General features: G+C 45.7%; 2 protein-coding genes across 5 annotated transcripts in view; both read right to left on the bottom strand.

Moving 5' to 3' along the window:
- LOC101356866 (CMRF35-like molecule 6) overlaps window positions 1-4,676 on the bottom strand; it is a 10,075-nt gene extending 5,399 nt beyond the window's left edge. For 2 of the 3 annotated variants that reach the window (XM_023729263.1, XM_023729264.1), the window contains exon 1: window positions 4,310-4,496. In XM_023729263.1, the coding sequence (XP_023585031.1) occupies window positions 4,310-4,481 (172 nt within the window). In that variant the 5' untranslated portion in view covers window positions 4,482-4,496. Of the gene's footprint in view, window positions 1-4,309; window positions 4,497-4,540 lie in introns of those variants that run through there. The other variant, XM_023729265.1, reaches the window with a different exon arrangement.
- An 874-nt stretch (window positions 4,677-5,550) lies between these two features.
- On the bottom strand, window positions 5,551-16,697 carry LOC101356618 (CMRF35-like molecule 4). Of its 2 annotated transcripts, XR_002823706.1 has the most exons (5): window positions 15,939-16,697; window positions 14,486-14,549; window positions 14,040-14,124; window positions 13,639-13,779; window positions 5,551-5,627 (listed from the first exon to the last, which is right to left on the bottom strand). XR_002823706.1 is itself a non-coding variant. In XM_023729266.1 (3 exons), the coding sequence occupies exons 1-3, from the start codon at window positions 16,285-16,287 to the stop codon at window positions 13,932-13,934; spliced, it is 606 nt and encodes a 201-aa protein (XP_023585034.1). In that variant the 5' UTR covers window positions 16,288-16,697; the 3' UTR covers window positions 13,640-13,931. The 2 variants fall into 2 exon arrangements, 1 of the variants encoding a protein (XP_023585034.1); XM_023729266.1 differs by lacking the exon at window positions 5,551-5,627 and having other exon boundaries at window positions 13,640-14,124.
- Between the last annotated feature and the right edge of the window lie 368 nt (window positions 16,698-17,065).

Below are 17,065 nucleotides of genomic sequence, written 5' to 3'. Positions count from 1 at the left end.
AGGCAATCTCTTGAGATATAAAAGAGAGAAGTGAGCAGAGAGACAGGGGGACCTCATACCACCAAGAAAGCAGTGCCAGGAGCAGAGTGTGTCCTTTGGACCTGGGTCCCTGCAAAGCTCCTAGTCCGGGGGAACACTGATGAGAAGGCCGACAGAGAGAGAAAGGCTTCCCCTAAAGCTGATGCCCTGAATTTGGACTTATATAGCCTACTTCACTGTGAAGAAATAAATTTCTCTTTGTTAAAGCCATCCTCTTGTGGTATTTCTGTTGTAGCAGCACTAGATGACTAAGACACTCATTTTTTCTTTCCTAGATTCATGTCTGCTGTTTTGGAAACTCTGGCGGTGTAGTGGTTAAGTAGTACGGCTGCTAACCAAAAGGTTCAGCAGTTCGAATCCATCAGGCCCTCCTTGGAAACTCTATGGGGCAGTTCTACTCTGTCCTGTAGGATCATCTATGAGTCGGAATCAACTTGATGGCAACAGGTTTTTTTTTGTTGTTGTTTATTTTTTTCCCCAGATACGAAGCGCAGACAGTAAGGTGATGTGTGTGAAGCTGATGCTGGCCACCCAGGTAGAGGACACTAGCCCTGCCCTGAGCTGAGGGGCAGGTGCGCCTGGGCAGCTGTGAGTGCCACCCCCACCACCCTCGGAATTCTGTGATCATGTGGCTTGTTCTCTTCTCCAGAGTTAGAACTATTTCATTTCACTTGCTTCTTCAGGTCCTTAAATCCCTTCACTTGCAGACTTTGGCACCACTTGAATATCAGCTCCAGGAGGGTAGAGCCTTGTCCTTGTTACAAATTCAATGCCTAGAAGTGCCTGGCACATAGTAGGCCCTCAATAAATACTTCACTGTGAGGTTCCTTCCTCATCTGGGGCTTCTCCAAGAGCCTTGAGCCCTTTCTTCAACCCATGGAGGCTCCATACCTTTCTCGACCGCTGTCCAAAGCTGCCCACAAGCTCCCATCAGTCCCCCTCCTGGGGGCCCTGGACCTCCTTTCCTGGCCTAGATGCCCAGATGCTCAGAGGAGAGCTCCAGAGAAGGCCTTCCAAGCCCTGAGGTGGGTGTGACCTTTACAGAAATTCTGGGTAGTGATTGCCAAGGTGAAGTTCAAAGGTACACCCTGACTTTAGCATCAGAAAAATCTGGGTGTATGTCTCAGCTTTATTACATATCAACTGTGTGTTTAGGGGTAATTTACTCACCTTCTCTGGGCTTCAGATGTCTCATCTGTAAAGTGGTGAAAACTGTGCCCATTTCACATGGCATTTGAGGGTGTTAAATGAGATAATGGATGTAAAATGTCTGCTAAATAATATTAAGTTGAACAGTATGAAAAAGCTGATGTTCAATTATTTTTGAACCAAAAAAGCAGGAATGTCACATGATACAATCTAATAAAAATTGATAACCCCCTGGCTAGCCAAAACAAGAATAGAGAAAATACAAACACATAAAATTAGAAATGAAGGAGAAAGTAACCACAAATACAGAGAAAAGCAAAGGAATCAAAACAGTACATTGCAGAAATACTCTACAAATACATTTACAAACTCGGATAAATGTATGGTTTTCTAGAATAACATAAATTATTAAAATTGACATACAATTTAAATGTTTAATAAATAAATGTCAGTCCCCAGCCTTCCTTCACCCAAGATGCTGTTCCTGGTCACTACGTCCTAACTCTGTTCCCTACCTCTCCTTGGCTGTAAATTGTGTGAACCACTGCCCCTGTTCACAGCTTCTTGTCTGCTGTTCTGTCTCAAGGGTCTGGCTTATCTTTGGTTGCTCTCTCTCTCTCCTGATTCACTTCTCTCGCCTTACAGCAACAAAAATAAACCTTTTTTTTTGGTCCTTGTCTTAGTCATCTAGTGCTGCTATAACAGAAATACCGTAAGTGGATGGCTTCAACAAAGAAAAGTTTATTTCCTCATAGTAAAGTAGGCTGAAAGTCCAAATTCAGGGCATCAGCTCCAGGGCAAGGCTTTCTCTCTCTGTCGGACTTCTTCTCATCAATGTTCCCCCGGACTAGGAGCTTCTCCACGCAAGGATCCCAGGTCCAAAGGACACGCTCTGCTACTGGCACTGCTTTCTTGGTGGTATGAGGGCCCCCTGTCTCTCTGCTCACTTCTCTCTTTTATATCTCAAGAGATTGCCTCAGGACACAATCCAATCTTGTAGATTGAGTCCTGCCTCACTAACACAACTGCCACCCATCCTCCCTCATTAACATCATAGAGGTAGGATTTACAACACATGGGAAAATCACACAATACCCAGAATCATGGCCCAGCCAACTTGATACATACATTTTGTGGGGGACATAATTCAATCCATGACAGTCCCACTTTTGAGGACATCCTGCAGTTGAAATTTTGAGGGTAAAAATATCACCAGGACTCCCAAAAGATTCTATGTCACTTGTGAAGGTGTCCTTATACTTAAGAGATAGGAAGGATGTCAGGAAACCTTCAGTATTATCTCCCCACTTACCTGGAACAATAACAGTTATTTACAAGCCTCCTAATTTGCCTTTCTGTGCTTTCTCCCATCCAGCACTTACCAATCCTCCTCCCCCAGTTTCTGTAAAAATAAACACAGGAGACTGGAGGTCATTCTTGGGCTAGGACTTTCACTTTTTCTGTAAGTCCTCTATGGGATGCTCTTCTGTTGTCTTAATGTTTTACCTTAGGATCCCAAAGTCTCATCTCACATCACTGAATGAGAAAGCAGGAAAGTAAATGAGCTAATCGTCCAACTCAAGAAGTTGGCAAGGACACCCAGCAGAGAAGGGAAGAAAGAGTAAATCTAGCGCAGACATTGGTGAGTTAGGAAACAGGAAAACAGTGGAATTCATATATACATTGAAAAACTGATTTTTCTTTGGGAAGGAGCAAATGATAATACAGACAAACCAGTGGGTAGCCAAGTTAAAAAAAAAAAAAAATGAAGAAGACACAAATACACAATTCAAAAGAAAAATAACCAGAGTAATTTGCAAGTCTCTACAAATAAGTTTGTAAACTTGGATAAAACAGATGATTTTCTAGGAAAATACAAATTATCAAAATTGGCCTGGAATAGTTTTTTTTTTTAATTTTTTTTATGTAGACCAAATAAAGACGAATGTTATCAAGTAATTACTTCCCATCCGAAAGGGGCAAAACTCAGACAGTTACACAAATGAATTCTTTTAAATCTTTAAGGAACAAACAATCCCAACTTTATTTAAACATTTGCTGAGAATATAGAAACCAAAAAATTTCTTTAATTCTTTACATAAAATTGCATAATATATCCAGACTAAAGTCTGACCAAATCTCTTCATAGTCATCACCTTCTTAGTTCACAGGAGGAAAAAATAATCATCTCCATAGATACTGAGAAGGCATCCAACACCTGTTGCTGGTGTTTTGAAGAATCCTCGTAAATAGATGTGAATAGACACATCCTTCAGACTTACTGGGAAACACTAGACCCTTTCCCGTGAGTCAGGGACAAGGCAAGGATGAGAACTATCACTACAGCACTGGGCGTCATTCTGGGGGACATCTTTCTCAGTGAGAGAAGGAAATACAAGAAATAAACATCAGAGAGGAACACAAACTCTCAGTCCATGCAAAGCATGTGAAAGCCCAAAAGAATCAACGGAAAACTTGATAATAGGAGGATGACTGGTTTCCAAATCAACATACAAAAATTAATTGATTTTCTATAGATAACTAGTTAGCAAATAAAATAGAAAAAACAGCCAATTTATGAGAAAAACAACCAAAAAGGTTTTAGATATCCCAGGAGTAAATAAACCTAACAAGAAATGTGCAGGGCCTGTGAGAGGAAAGCTGTCCTGGCTGAGGGCCCAGAAGCTGAATCCCTGGGAAGGAAGACTCCAGCCTTGGAGTTCTCACCAAAGGAACGCTCCTCCCTTCTCTCCCCACCGCCCTTCCATCTCCCCTCCATCCCCATCTCTCCTTGGAGACAACTGACCCTGGCCCTCAGGCCCATCTAGGGGCTGTCACCAGCCAAACCTGTGCCAGAGCTTCTCCCTGCTCAGGCTCCAGTCAGTTCCTGTGCTGCTCCAGCTACACCTCTGTGTCCCTGACACCACGGTCTGCTTTTCCCCAGTCCCCATGCTTCCTGCACATCTAGCAACAGGAGAACCATGGGGAGGATGCCTCCCCCAAAATACATGCCCCTCATACCACTCTCCCACCCACTCAGAGGGCAGCCTGCCTCTCACCTTCCTTCTTCCCATAATGATTCCTCTGAGAAGTTCCCACAAATACCCTCCTCCACACCTACCTCTGTGCCCCACAATCCATGAGGCTATCAAAGGTTGTGGGGTGCAGAAGGAGGGACAGGACCTAACCCCTTCTCTCCAACGGGTGCAGTCCTTCAGTGGCAGACAGAATGGTGTCAGAGTCCAGATTTGGGGTTCCTCATGTGACACCTCCTTTGCTTCCCTCCCCCTCATACACTCTCCCTGCCTCCCACTGCCCCAAGACAGAGTTTCAGTCCAGGATGCCCCCTCACCTGGGACCAAGAGAAGCAGCAGAGCTGAAGGCAGCCACGTGGCACAGTCCCACTGGGTCATTTCTCAAAGGCAGGCGTCATCTGAAATAGCCTGAGTCCCAGCTTGATACCACATTTCAGCCCTTCCCAAGAGAGGAGGGTCACACTTCTGCTTTTCTTCGAGACTCACACTTCTGCTTCTCTTGGAGCTGCAGCACTGCTTCCTTCTTCAGATTCTGTCTTCCAGAGCTGGTCAGAAAATGGACACTGAGGGGGCAGAGCAGCCCATAGCTAGCAGAGATGCCACTTGGAATGAGTATTCTCCTATTTAATCCCAGTTGAATCGAGGATCCCTAGCTATTTCCAGTCAAGATACCGCCCCCACCCCCATTACTCACTGTACTCACAGGCCTGCTCTGTCTACCCTCTCCCGCATACCCCAGGACTACAGGGCTTGGTGGGGTGGCTCCCTTCTGCTGTGACCAGTAACTCCTCCCTCACTTCCTTATGGTCATGATTAGTAGCCCTGTGGGGAGGAGTAAGGCCACACTGAGCTTATCTGGCCCTTGGTGGTACCAAAAATGAGGCTGTGTCCTGGGAATCTTCCCTAACCCCATGATCCTCCCAGCTCTAGCCCTGAACCTCCAGTTGGCACTATAACCCCAGAGTTCCTGAATGGTTTCTAGTCTTGAACATGTGTCCTCATCTTGACAGAAGGTCCTCAGGTTGTGGCCTTCCTTCTTGCATAGCCCCCACTGGACCCAGTTCAGGGCTGGGCACAAAGCAGGGACCCCATAAACTTGCATGGACCCACCTTCTTTCAGATCCACATGGACCCCAAACTCTAAACACACACATACATTCCTTGTGGTAAGCGTCTTCAGCTTGCACAGAGTGGCCATGTAAGGATAGGAAACCGGGGTCCTAACCTGTAATGCATTCCCTGAGAGCTTGCAGTTCTTAAACTCCCAGCATCCACCTGTAAGGAACACTGTTCCGGCTATGAGGTCCCAAGAATGTCCTTCCTTTCTGGCTCGTTGATGCTCCTTTCGGAATTTTCACTTTCCTCCTTCCTTCTGGCCACATCAACACCTTCCCTGGGAGAGTGCTAGAAAACGAAGGAGAGTTGCTGGTATTCCTGCTGGAAGATTCCAAGGACAGAGTGTGGTAGACACTAGAAGAATTTCTATGAAAAGGGATTTAATTAACTAAAGCTAGCATGGTTTTTCCTTTGGATCTTCACATTTTTTAGGTGAACATGAAAATGTATGAGAGAAGTTGTATGAGGTGGTTTACTTGGTGTAATAATTGTAATGTGTTCCAGAAATGTATGTTTCAATCCAACCATGATTCAGAAAGGATTCCTATAGTCTTGAATGTCAAGGTTAAGAGGAGAATGCACTAGACTAGGAAGCAGGAGGCTAGGTCCTCCTGTGACTCATTCACTTATCACCTGCATGACCTTGAGCAAGACATGTGGTGTCTCTATAAAATGCCGATAATAAAATCTAATTTATGGAACAACCAACACCAAAACGACAAACCATTCAATTAAAAAATGAGCAAAAAAAAAAAAAAAATGGGCAAAGGACTTGAGTAGACATTTCTCCAAAGAAGATGTACAAATAAATGGTCAATAAACAATTGAATATGGCCTTGGTGATATAAATGATGCCAGACATTACGTGATAGAATTTTGCAAGATCAATGAGTTTTTCATTGCTGATACCTTTTTCAAGAATATAAATGGTGACTATATATGTGGACTTCACCAGATGGAATATACAGGAATCAAATTGACTATATCTGTGAAAGAGATGGTGAAGAAGCTCAATATCATCAGTTAGAACAAGGCCAGGGGCCAACTGTGGAACAGACCATCAATTGCTCCTATGCAAGTTCAAGTTAAAGCTGAAGAAAATTAAAACAAGTCCACAAGAGCCAAAGTACAACCTAGAGTATATCCCACCTGAATTTAGAGACTATCTCAAGAATAGATTTGACTCACTGAACTCTAATGACCGAAGCTGACAAGTTGTGGGATGACATCAAGGACATCATACATGAGGAAAGCAAAAGATCATTAAAAAGACAAGAAAGAAAGTAAAGACCAAAATGGATGTCAGAAGAGACTCTGAAACTTGCTCTTGAACATAGAGTGGCTAAGTTAATGGAAGATATGATGAAGTAAAAGAGCTGAACAGAAGATTTCAAAGGGCAGTTTGAGAAGACAAAGTAAAGTATTACAATGAAATGTGCAAAGATCTAGAGCTAGAAAACCAAAAAGAGAAGAACACACTCGACATTTCTCAAGCTAAAAGAACTGAAGACAAAATTCAAGCCTCGAGTTGTGATACTGAAGGATTCTACAGGGAAAACATTAAACCATGCAGGAAGCATCAAAAGAAGATGGAAGGAATACACGGAGTCACTATCCTAAAAATAATTAGTCGACGTTCAACCCTTTCAGGAGGTAGCATATGATCAAGAACTGGTGAAGAAAGAAGTCTAAGCTACAATGCCAATATTGGCAAAAAACAAGGCTCCAGGAATTGACAGAATACCAATTGAGATGTTTCAACAAACAGATGTAACGCTGAAAGTGCTCACTTGTCTATGCCAAGAATTTGGAAGACAGCTACCTGGCCAACTGACTGGAAGAGATCCATATTTGGGCCCATTCCAAAGAAAGTTGACCCAACAGAATGCAGAAATTATCGAACAATATCATACACAAGTAAAATTTTGCTGAAGATCATTCAAAAGTGGTTGCAGCAGTACCTTGACAGGAAACTGCCAGAAATTCAAGCTGGATTCAGAAGAGGAGATGGAATGAGGGATATCTCTGCTAATGTCAGGTGGATCTTGGCTGAAAGCATGGAATACCAGAAATATGTTTACCTGTGTTTTATTGACTATGCAATGGCACTCAACTGTGTGGATCATAACAAATTATTGATAACATTGTGAAGAATGGGAATTTCAGAACACTTCATTGTGCTCATGCGGACCATGTATATAGACCAACTGGCAGTCACTCAAACAGAACAAGGGGATACTGCATGGCTTAAAATCAGAAAAGTTGTGGGTCAGGGTTGTATCTTTTCACCATACTTATTCAATCTGTATGCTGAGCAAATAATCCAAGGTGGACTATATGAAGAAGAGCAGGGCATCGGGATTAGAGGAAGACTTACTAACAACCTGCAATATGCAAATAACACTACCTTGCTTGCTGAAAGTGAAGAGGACTTGAAGCACTTACTGATGAAGATCAAGGACTACAGCCTTCAGTACGGACTGCACCTCAAAGTAAACAAAAATCCTCACAACTGGACCAATAAGCACATCATGATAAACAGAGAAAATATTAAAATTGTCAAGGATTTCGTTTGACTTGGATCTACAATCAACACCCATGGGAGCAACACTCAAGAAATCAAAAGATGGATTGCATTGGCCAAATCTGCTACAAAAGACCTCTTGAAAGTGTTCAAAAGGAATGATGTGACTCTGAGGACTAAGATGCCCTTGAGCCAAGCCATGGTATTTTCAATCACTTCATAAGCAAGTGAAAGCTGGACAATGATTAAGGAAGATCGAATAAGGATTGATGCCTTTGAATTATAGTGTTGGTGAAGAACACTGAGTATACCATGGACTACCAGAAGAATGAACAAATCTGTCTTGGAAAAAGTACAGCCAGAATGCTCCTTAGAAGTAAGGATGGTGAGATTTTGTCTCATGTACTTTGGACATGTTATCAGGAGGGATCAGTCCCTGGAAAAGGACATCATTCTTAGTAGAGAGTCAGTGATAGAAGGAAGACCCTCAACAAGGTGGACCGACAAGTGGCTGCAAGATTGGGCTCAAACATAGCAATGACTGTGAGGATGGCACAGGACTGGGCAGGGTTTCGTTCTGTTGTACATAAGGTCACTCTGAGTCAGAAACAACTCAACAGCACCTAACAATGAGCACATGAAATGATGCTCATCATCATTAGCCATCAGGGAAACGCAAATCAAAACCGCAATATTGTTTCACACCCACCATCATGGCTATGATCAGAAAAACAGGAAATAGAAAGTACTGATGAGGATGTGGAGAAACTGAAACCCTTATATATTGCTGGTGGGAATGTAAAATGGTGCACCCGCTGTGGAAAACGGTTTGGCGGTTCTTCAAAAAGTTAAACGTAGAATTACCATATGATCCAGCAATTCCACTCCTCAGTATATGACCAAAAGACTCACAAGCATAGATCCAAACAGATACTTGTACACCAATGTTCACTGCAGCATTATTCACAATAGCCAAAAGGTATCCATCAATAGTTGAATGGATAAACAAAATGTGGTACATGCATACAATGCAATATTATTCAGCCATAAAAAGAAATGAAGTTCTGAGACGTGCTATAACATGGATGAATCTTGAAAACATTATACTGAGTGAAATAAGCCAGACACAAAAGGACAAATAATGTAGGATTTCACGCATATGAGGTGTCTACAACAGACAAATGTATAGAGACAGAAAGTAGAACGTTGTTTGTCAGGGTCTGAGGGGAGGCAATGGGGAGTTGTTGCTTAAGGGTATGAGTTTCTGTTAGGGGTGATGAAAAGCTTTTGGAAATGGATAGTGGTGATGGTGGCCCAACATGACGAATGTAATTAATATCACTGAACTGTACACTGAAAAATGGTTAAAACACAACATGATGATCATAACTAAGCCACTAAATTGTACACGTGAAGAATGTTGAAATGGCAAATAATTTGTTACATACATATTTTCCACAATAAAAAAATAGAAAAATGGTCAAAATGACAATTTTTTTGTTACATATATTTTGCTGTTATTGTTGTGTGCTATTGAGTCCATTCTGACTCATAGCAACCCTATAGGACAGAGAAGAACTGCCCAATCGGGTTTCCTAGGCTGTAATCTTTGTGGGAGCAGATTTCCAGGTCTTTTTTCCCAAAGAGCTGTTGGTAGATTTGAACCACCAACCTTTCGGTTAGCAATTGTGCCACCAGGATGCCTCTGTGTGTGTGTGTGTGCGTATACAGTTTAAAATAATTAATTTTATTTTTATTGTTGTTGAGAGTATACACAATAAAACATACACCAAGTCAACAGTTTCTACATGTACAATTCAGTGACATTGATTACATTCTTCAAGTTGTGCTACTGTTCTCACTCCCTTTTTCAGAATTGTTCCTCCTCCATTAACATACAATCACCATCCCATTTTGAGTTGCTGTTGTTGATTTGATCCCATATAGATAGATCTTAAAAGAGCATAATCCTCAAGGCAGGCATTCTTTACCAGTTAAGCTAAGCTATTGTTTGGTGTTAAGAAGACTTTAGGGTATATTATTGGTTTAAAGTTTAAAGATTGTCTCAGGGCACTAGTTTTGGGGATTCATCCAGCTTCCATGGCTCTAGAAAGCCTGGAGTGCATGAGAATATGAAATTCTGTTCTGCATTTGTCCCCTTTTGATCAAGATTCTTCTGTAGAATACTTGATCAAAATGTTCAGTAATGATAGTCAGGCACCATCCAGTTCTGGTTATGGCAGAGGAGGCAGTTGTTCATGGAGGCAATTGGTCACACATTCATTTTCCTCTTCCTGTTCCTGACTCTCTTCTTCCTCTGTTGCTCCCAGCAAATGGAGACCAGTTTGTACCTTGGATGACTGCTTGCAAGCACAACAAACAAGGAGGTAGAGCAGAAGCACTGAACACGTCATTAGACCAATTAACTGGGACATCTTGTGAAACCATGACCCTAAACCTCCAAACCAAGGAACTAAATCCCATGAGGTGTTTGGTTGTCCTATGTATATTTTACCACAATAAAATTTATAAATAAAAAGTATGTAATCTATGGGAATAAATAGTATAGTGATTATAAAGATACTAAAATGTGAGGTATTATTTAATGTCTTTAAAAACCAAAACTCTCGTTGCCATCAAGTTGATTCCTAATCATGGTGACCCCACGTGCTACAGAGGAATTTCTTGGCTGTAATCTTTGTGGAAGCAGTTTGCCAGGCCTTTCTTCTGCAGAGCTGCTGCCTGGGGTCAAACCCCCAACCTTTAGGTTAGCATCCAATCGAAAACCGCTTGTGCCACACTTAGGCCAGTCTTTCTTCCAAAAGAGTTATATCTATACTATCTACAGTTGTCACCTGCAACAGCACAGGACAAGTGGGGCCAGCCTCAAGCCTCCTTACAGAGGGTCCTCGTCCCCACTTCTGCTTTTCTCTGCACCTCTCTGTTCCTTTCCAGGACTGATGGTGGTCTGCTCCCCGAAGCGGTCAGGATGGAGGGTGCTCAGGGAGAAAGCAGCTGGTGGAGGGAGTGGACACACTGGGACCTGAGGCCTTTTGCTCCTGTCATCCCAACTGACTCGCAGCCTGGGGTTACTAGGAGGGAATGCAACCCCTCCCCACCACTCTCAGGCCTGCTGGTCTCCATGGCTCATGCTCTCACACAGCAGAGCCCGGGTGAGTGTTTCCTTCTAGATAGCGTGATATTTTTCTCCCTGTGGTCAGGGTAACTATCTTGGGGATGGAGGTGGTGACAACACAGGGGCTGTGTCCCCTCTGACCTTCAATTCCATGCACCCGTGGAGGGCTCCACCCCTAGACCCCAAGCACTGATTCTGACCATACGGGGCACTAGGACCCCAGGCACCTTCAACAGTGTCCTATAGGTGCTGAGTCCCCAACCAGGGTGCATGTCCCTCAGGCTGCTGCTTCCCTTCTCATGTGCTCCCTGCTCCCAGACCCAGGAACAGGACAGCCCTCACAAACTCTCTGAGTCCCTCTTATCTTTACCACACTCTGCCCCACAGTGAGACTGAGGACAGAGAACGGAATGGAGCAGGTGGAACTGAAGGGCAGAAAGCTGCTGAAAGGAGAAGTGGAGGCCATGAGAAGTGGAGACTGACCCATTCCTCCCCCAGTGGCCGCAGGGAAGGAGGTTTCATAGCTAAGAGGGCATCCACGATGAGCACAGGCTGTGCAGTCTCTCCTGGGTCCACAGTTATAACCAGGGGATTCACAGGAGGCAGGAGTGGAGACAGGCCTTCCCGGGATGGGGCAGGGGGAGGCTGGTCTATCCTAACCCAGAGCAGCTTGTCCTCATGACAGGATGGATCTTAGGTTCAGGTTCTCCCGGAAAGGTGATGAAGTCAGCACAAGGGACAGGACCTTTCTGCCGTCTCCCCAGGTGTGTCACAGCTTCTCAGCCTTGTCATGCACAGACTAGGTCCCTATTCCCCTCTTCACATCCCGCCCCCAGATCTGTCTGTCTCCTCTTGAACCACTTGAAAGTGGTCATCCAAGGTACAACAATTGGTCTCCATTCCCCTGGACAGCAGCACCAGCATCTCAGGCATGGCCATCAGGATGGAATGGGGGAGACATGAGCCTGGCTGAACCTCCCATGGTGACCAGGTCCCTACACTGTGTCCCCTCCTATTCCCTCCACCACATGCAGCTCTGGTCCTTCTCAGACTGCATCCTGCCCCTGCAACAGCTCTGCCTAAACTCCCCAGGGCCCCTGCCTGTGTGCAGGATGAACGTACATCAAGATTCTCCTCCCGTGGGCAGCTCAGGTGGTCCCTTCATGCTGCAGCATCCTGGTTCCAGATTGACTCAGACCTTGCCCAGACCCTGGTCTCCTCCTCCTCTGCCTGGCTTACACCCTCGGGCTTGGCCGACACTTCCATGACCCTCCCAGGTCATGTTGATCCTTGATCCTTTTATATACATCCTCATGGTCCCCGCAACACTTCTCTCTGGGTCTTTTTCAGACCTGTGATTCTTTATTTTGTCTGTCCCCTCTGCACTGGAGCCATGAGCATAGGGACAGCATCTTTGTCTGGTCCACAGTCGAGCCCAGTGACCCCAGGGCTTACTTATTACAAGTCCATGCAGGGCCTGGTGAGTAGAGGAGCATATGAATGAACGATCCTCTCAGACCTCACCTGCCTTCAGAGAACTGAGGTCTCCAATCCTGGTGTGACATTTTCTATCCAGAAGGCAGAAGACTGATCCCTGGAGCCGGGGGCGGGGGGGGCTTGGCCATGCAGACATCTGCTCCCTGTCTGCCCAGATGGACATCTGGAGGGCTCCCTGGAGAGTCCCCTGGAATTGCCAGTCCCTGTGCCAGCAGTGCTGTTCCTACAGGTATGCACAGGGCTCACCCCATGACTTTCCCTCTGCTCTCTGCCTAAATGTCACCCCATCAGAGGGACATGACAGCAGACCCCTGCCCCTCTGTCCCCATTTCATGAAATCTCATGCTCTGCCTCTGTGTTTCTCCATGTGTGTGTATGGATTTTCCTGTTTGTTCACTGTTCTTGGCCCACAGAACGTAAGGTCCATGGAATAGACCTTTGTCTGTTTATTGGACTGCAATGCCTAGATCAGGGCCTGGTATCTGGTGAGTGCTCAGTAAATATTTGCTGACTGAATGAGTGGGTGAGAAGACCCAGTGGTAGGGCTCAATGACTAAGGAGTCCTCAGCACAGCGTGACATGCGGAGATCTTTGGGGTTAAAAGTCTATCGAGTGCCCCTGGGACTGAGGTTGACGGGCAGTCAGCTGAGTCTGACCTGATCTGCATGAGCTGAAGAGCTCTAGGTCTAGTGAACAGAAGCCTGACTGACTCGTGTTCCCAAACAGAGAATCATTGCTGCCCAGTGTCCACACTTGAGGAGGGTCACCAACCCAGAGCCCATGAATGAAGGGGAGGTCAGGTCCCCTAAGGAAGGAGAAGGGAAGCACTCTACTGTACTGCCAAAAATCTGTGTTCGTTAATCCTCCCAACCATCCCCAAAGTGTCATGGAACCACAAATTGGGTTGACCTTCCATGCAGAAGGGAATAATCTGAACTTCCAGGGAATCCTGGACACTGGCTCTGAACTGACCCAGAGGGCCCAGTGGATCCCTGAACCTCTCTGTTATTTCCCGAGTTTTGGAATGCGTGATTGAATAACCATATTTAGCAACTGGCGGAATCTTCACACTGGTGTCAGACCTGTGACATGTAGGTTATTAGGGCAGGAAAGGTCAAGTGGAAGCTGTGGACCCGACTTACTTGTGAAAATAGTGAATGATCCGAGACCAACACCTTGTCCTGGAGGGATCATAGACATCAGGAAGACCTCCTGAGGTTTCCAAAGTATTGGTGATGTTGTTTTTTTAGTTGGAAGTTGTATACTCATTGCCAAAGTGCACTCTTAGTCAGAGAGGACATATTTATTATTAATTATTGTTGTGGGAGGATCATGCACAAGAAAAAGTTTTTAAGACATTAACAAAGAAAGTGTCTCGATAGAGATGTGGACAGTGACACAGGATGTGTTTCTGAAAGAATCATTCTGATTCCACTCAACAGTCTGTGTTTTTGGACAGGGCATCCTGGGCACCAGGACTACTAGTTCTCATAGTTGGGCTCACCCCACCTCCTTCCTCAGGGCCCCTCTGAGGCCTGTTTACCCAGAGGACAGCACTGAGCATCACCAGTAGCAGAGGCATCTCCAGGAAAACCAGAATCCAGAAGTAGACACTGCTGAGAAGGGACCTGTAGGTGACACAGTGACAGGCAGTGAGCTGCCTTCTCAGGGGAAGGCCCTTAGCCTCCTCTTCCTCCTGCCCGCCAGGTACAGGTTAGCTCAGTAAAGGTGAGATGAAAAAATGCATGAATGGACAAACCCATAAATCTACCAACTGCACAGAGCTCCAGGATGGGGGTCTGCAGGGGCTAGAATGACACCGTGTGGCCTGAGAGCAAGCGGGACAGGCCCCTGGCACCCTCACCCTATCAAAGGAGCTGAGAGTTTCAGCCCAATCTCCAGCTAGAATCTGGGACGACAAAGCGTTCCCCCAATGGAGAAGCTTGGGTGAGTAGGTCACTGGGAACAGTAGCATCTGAGCTGGCTTACCTGACATCGGAGAGCTGGCTGGTCATAGTGGGGGAGCCTGTGGTCTCCTCTAGGGTGGCTGGTGCTGTAAATGTGGTGTTGGGGAAGGTGGTGGTGGTCCACATTGTAGTTAGTGCTTGGCATACAGACAAGATTACATAGCACTCTGCCTGCTGACCCACCCAGCACTACACATGGCTCTGAACCTGGGGAGGGGGCAGTGCCCTTGCCTGAGGAGCCTTGAGCAGGGCTGTGAGGAGGGGGCTGTATTCTAGATCTCTCATATCTCCCCAGCCTCTAGGATCCTCAAGAGCCTCAGAAGCAAGTGGGGCTGACACAGGCACATATAGGACCTTGATCAGACCCTGGAAGGGCTGGAGGGGGCCCAGGAAGAACCTCAGGACAAGGGTGGCTGGAGTTCACTTGGATTCTAAATACTTCCAATGCTTATGACAGCACCTCAGCCCATACCTCTCCCTGATCTTATTTATCCAGCAAGGACAGGGTGGAATGGGAGCTTGCACACTGCTATCAACATATATCCTAAATCTGTGACTTCTAAGGTCAGAGCTAAACAAAATCCTGAACAAAATCATGTTAAGAAGAACCTTTACTTTGGGCAAGTTCCTAAGCTTCTAGGATGTGGCTTCTCCGGAGTGTTGTGAGGATTAAGTTAGATGAAGTACATGTTGCACTTTGCAAACTGTAGTGTTTCATCAGGCCAGGAGTGACTGGGGCTCTGTTGATTGTGGTGCCCCAAGTGTCCCGAGAGCTGGTGCTGCCCTTCCAAGGGTCAGCAGAAGCAGAGCCCAACAGATAAACTCCAGCCAAGGCACTGGGATCTCTAAGCTGACCTTCCCAGGAGTGTCTGCCTTGTAGAAGGACTTAGGAAGAGACATTATTAGGTTCAGATGCATAAATGGCTGACAGTGAGATTTCAGATACCAGGAGGGCAGTGATTTGATTGTGGGAGCCTTTCCAGACCTCAGAATTAGACCAAGCAATCCAACTATGCTGGACCTCTGTCTCCCCCGAGGTTGGATACGGGATAGGGAGTGGGAAGAGGCAATGAAGTCCCAGCCTAGAACTCCACAAAGAGTAGCCACACCTGGGCACCAGAGGTCCCAAGAAAGCTTTGGCAGGGATTGGTGTCTCTGGGTCCCATGGAAGGGGGTCCCTTTGATCCATGAGCTAGAACTGGGGACCATCGCCTTGTTCTCTATGGGAAGAGACTGAGCTGTGTAGAGAAGAGAATGTGCCCAGAAAGGCTTCATTCCATCCTGGAGGAGCCCTGGGAGCCATGAGAGACCATGTAAGAGAAGCCCCTCTCAACCCTAAGTCGACAGTGGGGTTCACTGACACCCTGGGGCTCAACCACCCTCTGCCCTACCCACAGTTGAGTCACTCAAGAGAGCCCTCAGAGACCAAGACAGAGCAGACACTGAAAGACACATCCACAGCCACACACTCTTACCTGGGTCAATTGACACGTTAACTTTGACTGCAAGGTCAATTCCGGTTCTCTCAATCCCACACCAGTAAATGCCTGCATCATCTTCTCTAAGCTTCCCCATGGTCACACGGAATATGCGGTTTTTCTGACTGTCCCTGATGGACACGCGGTCCTTCTTCACCTGCTGCTCTGACCCTGTGGTTTTAACTAGGATTTTGCAGTTAACCCAATGAGCTCCTCGACACCACCACTTGTAGTAGGTCTCCCATCCTGGGTCATAAACACACTGCACGGTCAATGAGCCTCCCTCCAGGCCACTCACTGCATTTGGACCTGACATGGGGGAGCAGCCTGGAAAACACAAATCCATGTACCAGTCACCTCCCACCCTGAAGGGAGGGCCACAGCTTCCTGCAGTGGGAATAGCTCCCAAATCCAAACGCCTGATGAGTTGAATAACAGTCAAGTATGGAATATACCTTCTACAAGACAGACCTTTTTTCCTTTGAAATTCCACTGGTCAAACCCCCACTTAAGTCACTGAAGAGTGTAACTACAGATTTCAAAAGAAATAAAAACGTTGACACTGAGCAATAACAGCTTTCTGTAATTCACTGCTCTCCCTCCCCTGTGGCCAATATAATCTCTATATTTCAAGGGATGCTTGCAGCTGTTACTTCTCATTTTGAGTCAAGTCACATCATCAGATGAAGGTCCTGAAAGCTTGACTCTATCCATGTCATTAAGGCTGACTCTACTTTGAGGAGGCAGCTCTCCCTCAGTCATATTTTGAGTGCCTTCCAACCTGAGAGGCTCATCTTCCGGCACTATATCAGACAGTGTTCTGCTTATATTCATAAGGTTTTCACCAGTCAGTTTTTTCAGAAGTAGACCACCAGGTCTTTCTTCCTAGTCTGTCTTAGTCTGGAAGCTCCGCTGAAATCTGTCTACCATAGGTAACCCTGCTGGTATTTCAAATACCAGTGGTACAGCTTCCAGCGTCACAATAACACACAAGCCACCACAGTACAACCAACTGACAGACAAGTGGTGGAAAAGCCACCCCTAGCAATGCCAAATATGTCACTGAGGACTAAGGTGGGCCTGACCCAAGCCATGATATTTTCAGTCACCTCATATGCATGTGA

This window comes from Trichechus manatus, unplaced genomic scaffold (genome assembly GCF_000243295.1).
Source record: "Trichechus manatus latirostris isolate Lorelei unplaced genomic scaffold, TriManLat1.0 scaffold00028, whole genome shotgun sequence".
Taxonomy (NCBI): Eukaryota; Metazoa; Chordata; class Mammalia; order Sirenia; family Trichechidae; genus Trichechus; species Trichechus manatus.
This window is presented reverse-complemented; position numbering and strand designations above follow the sequence as displayed.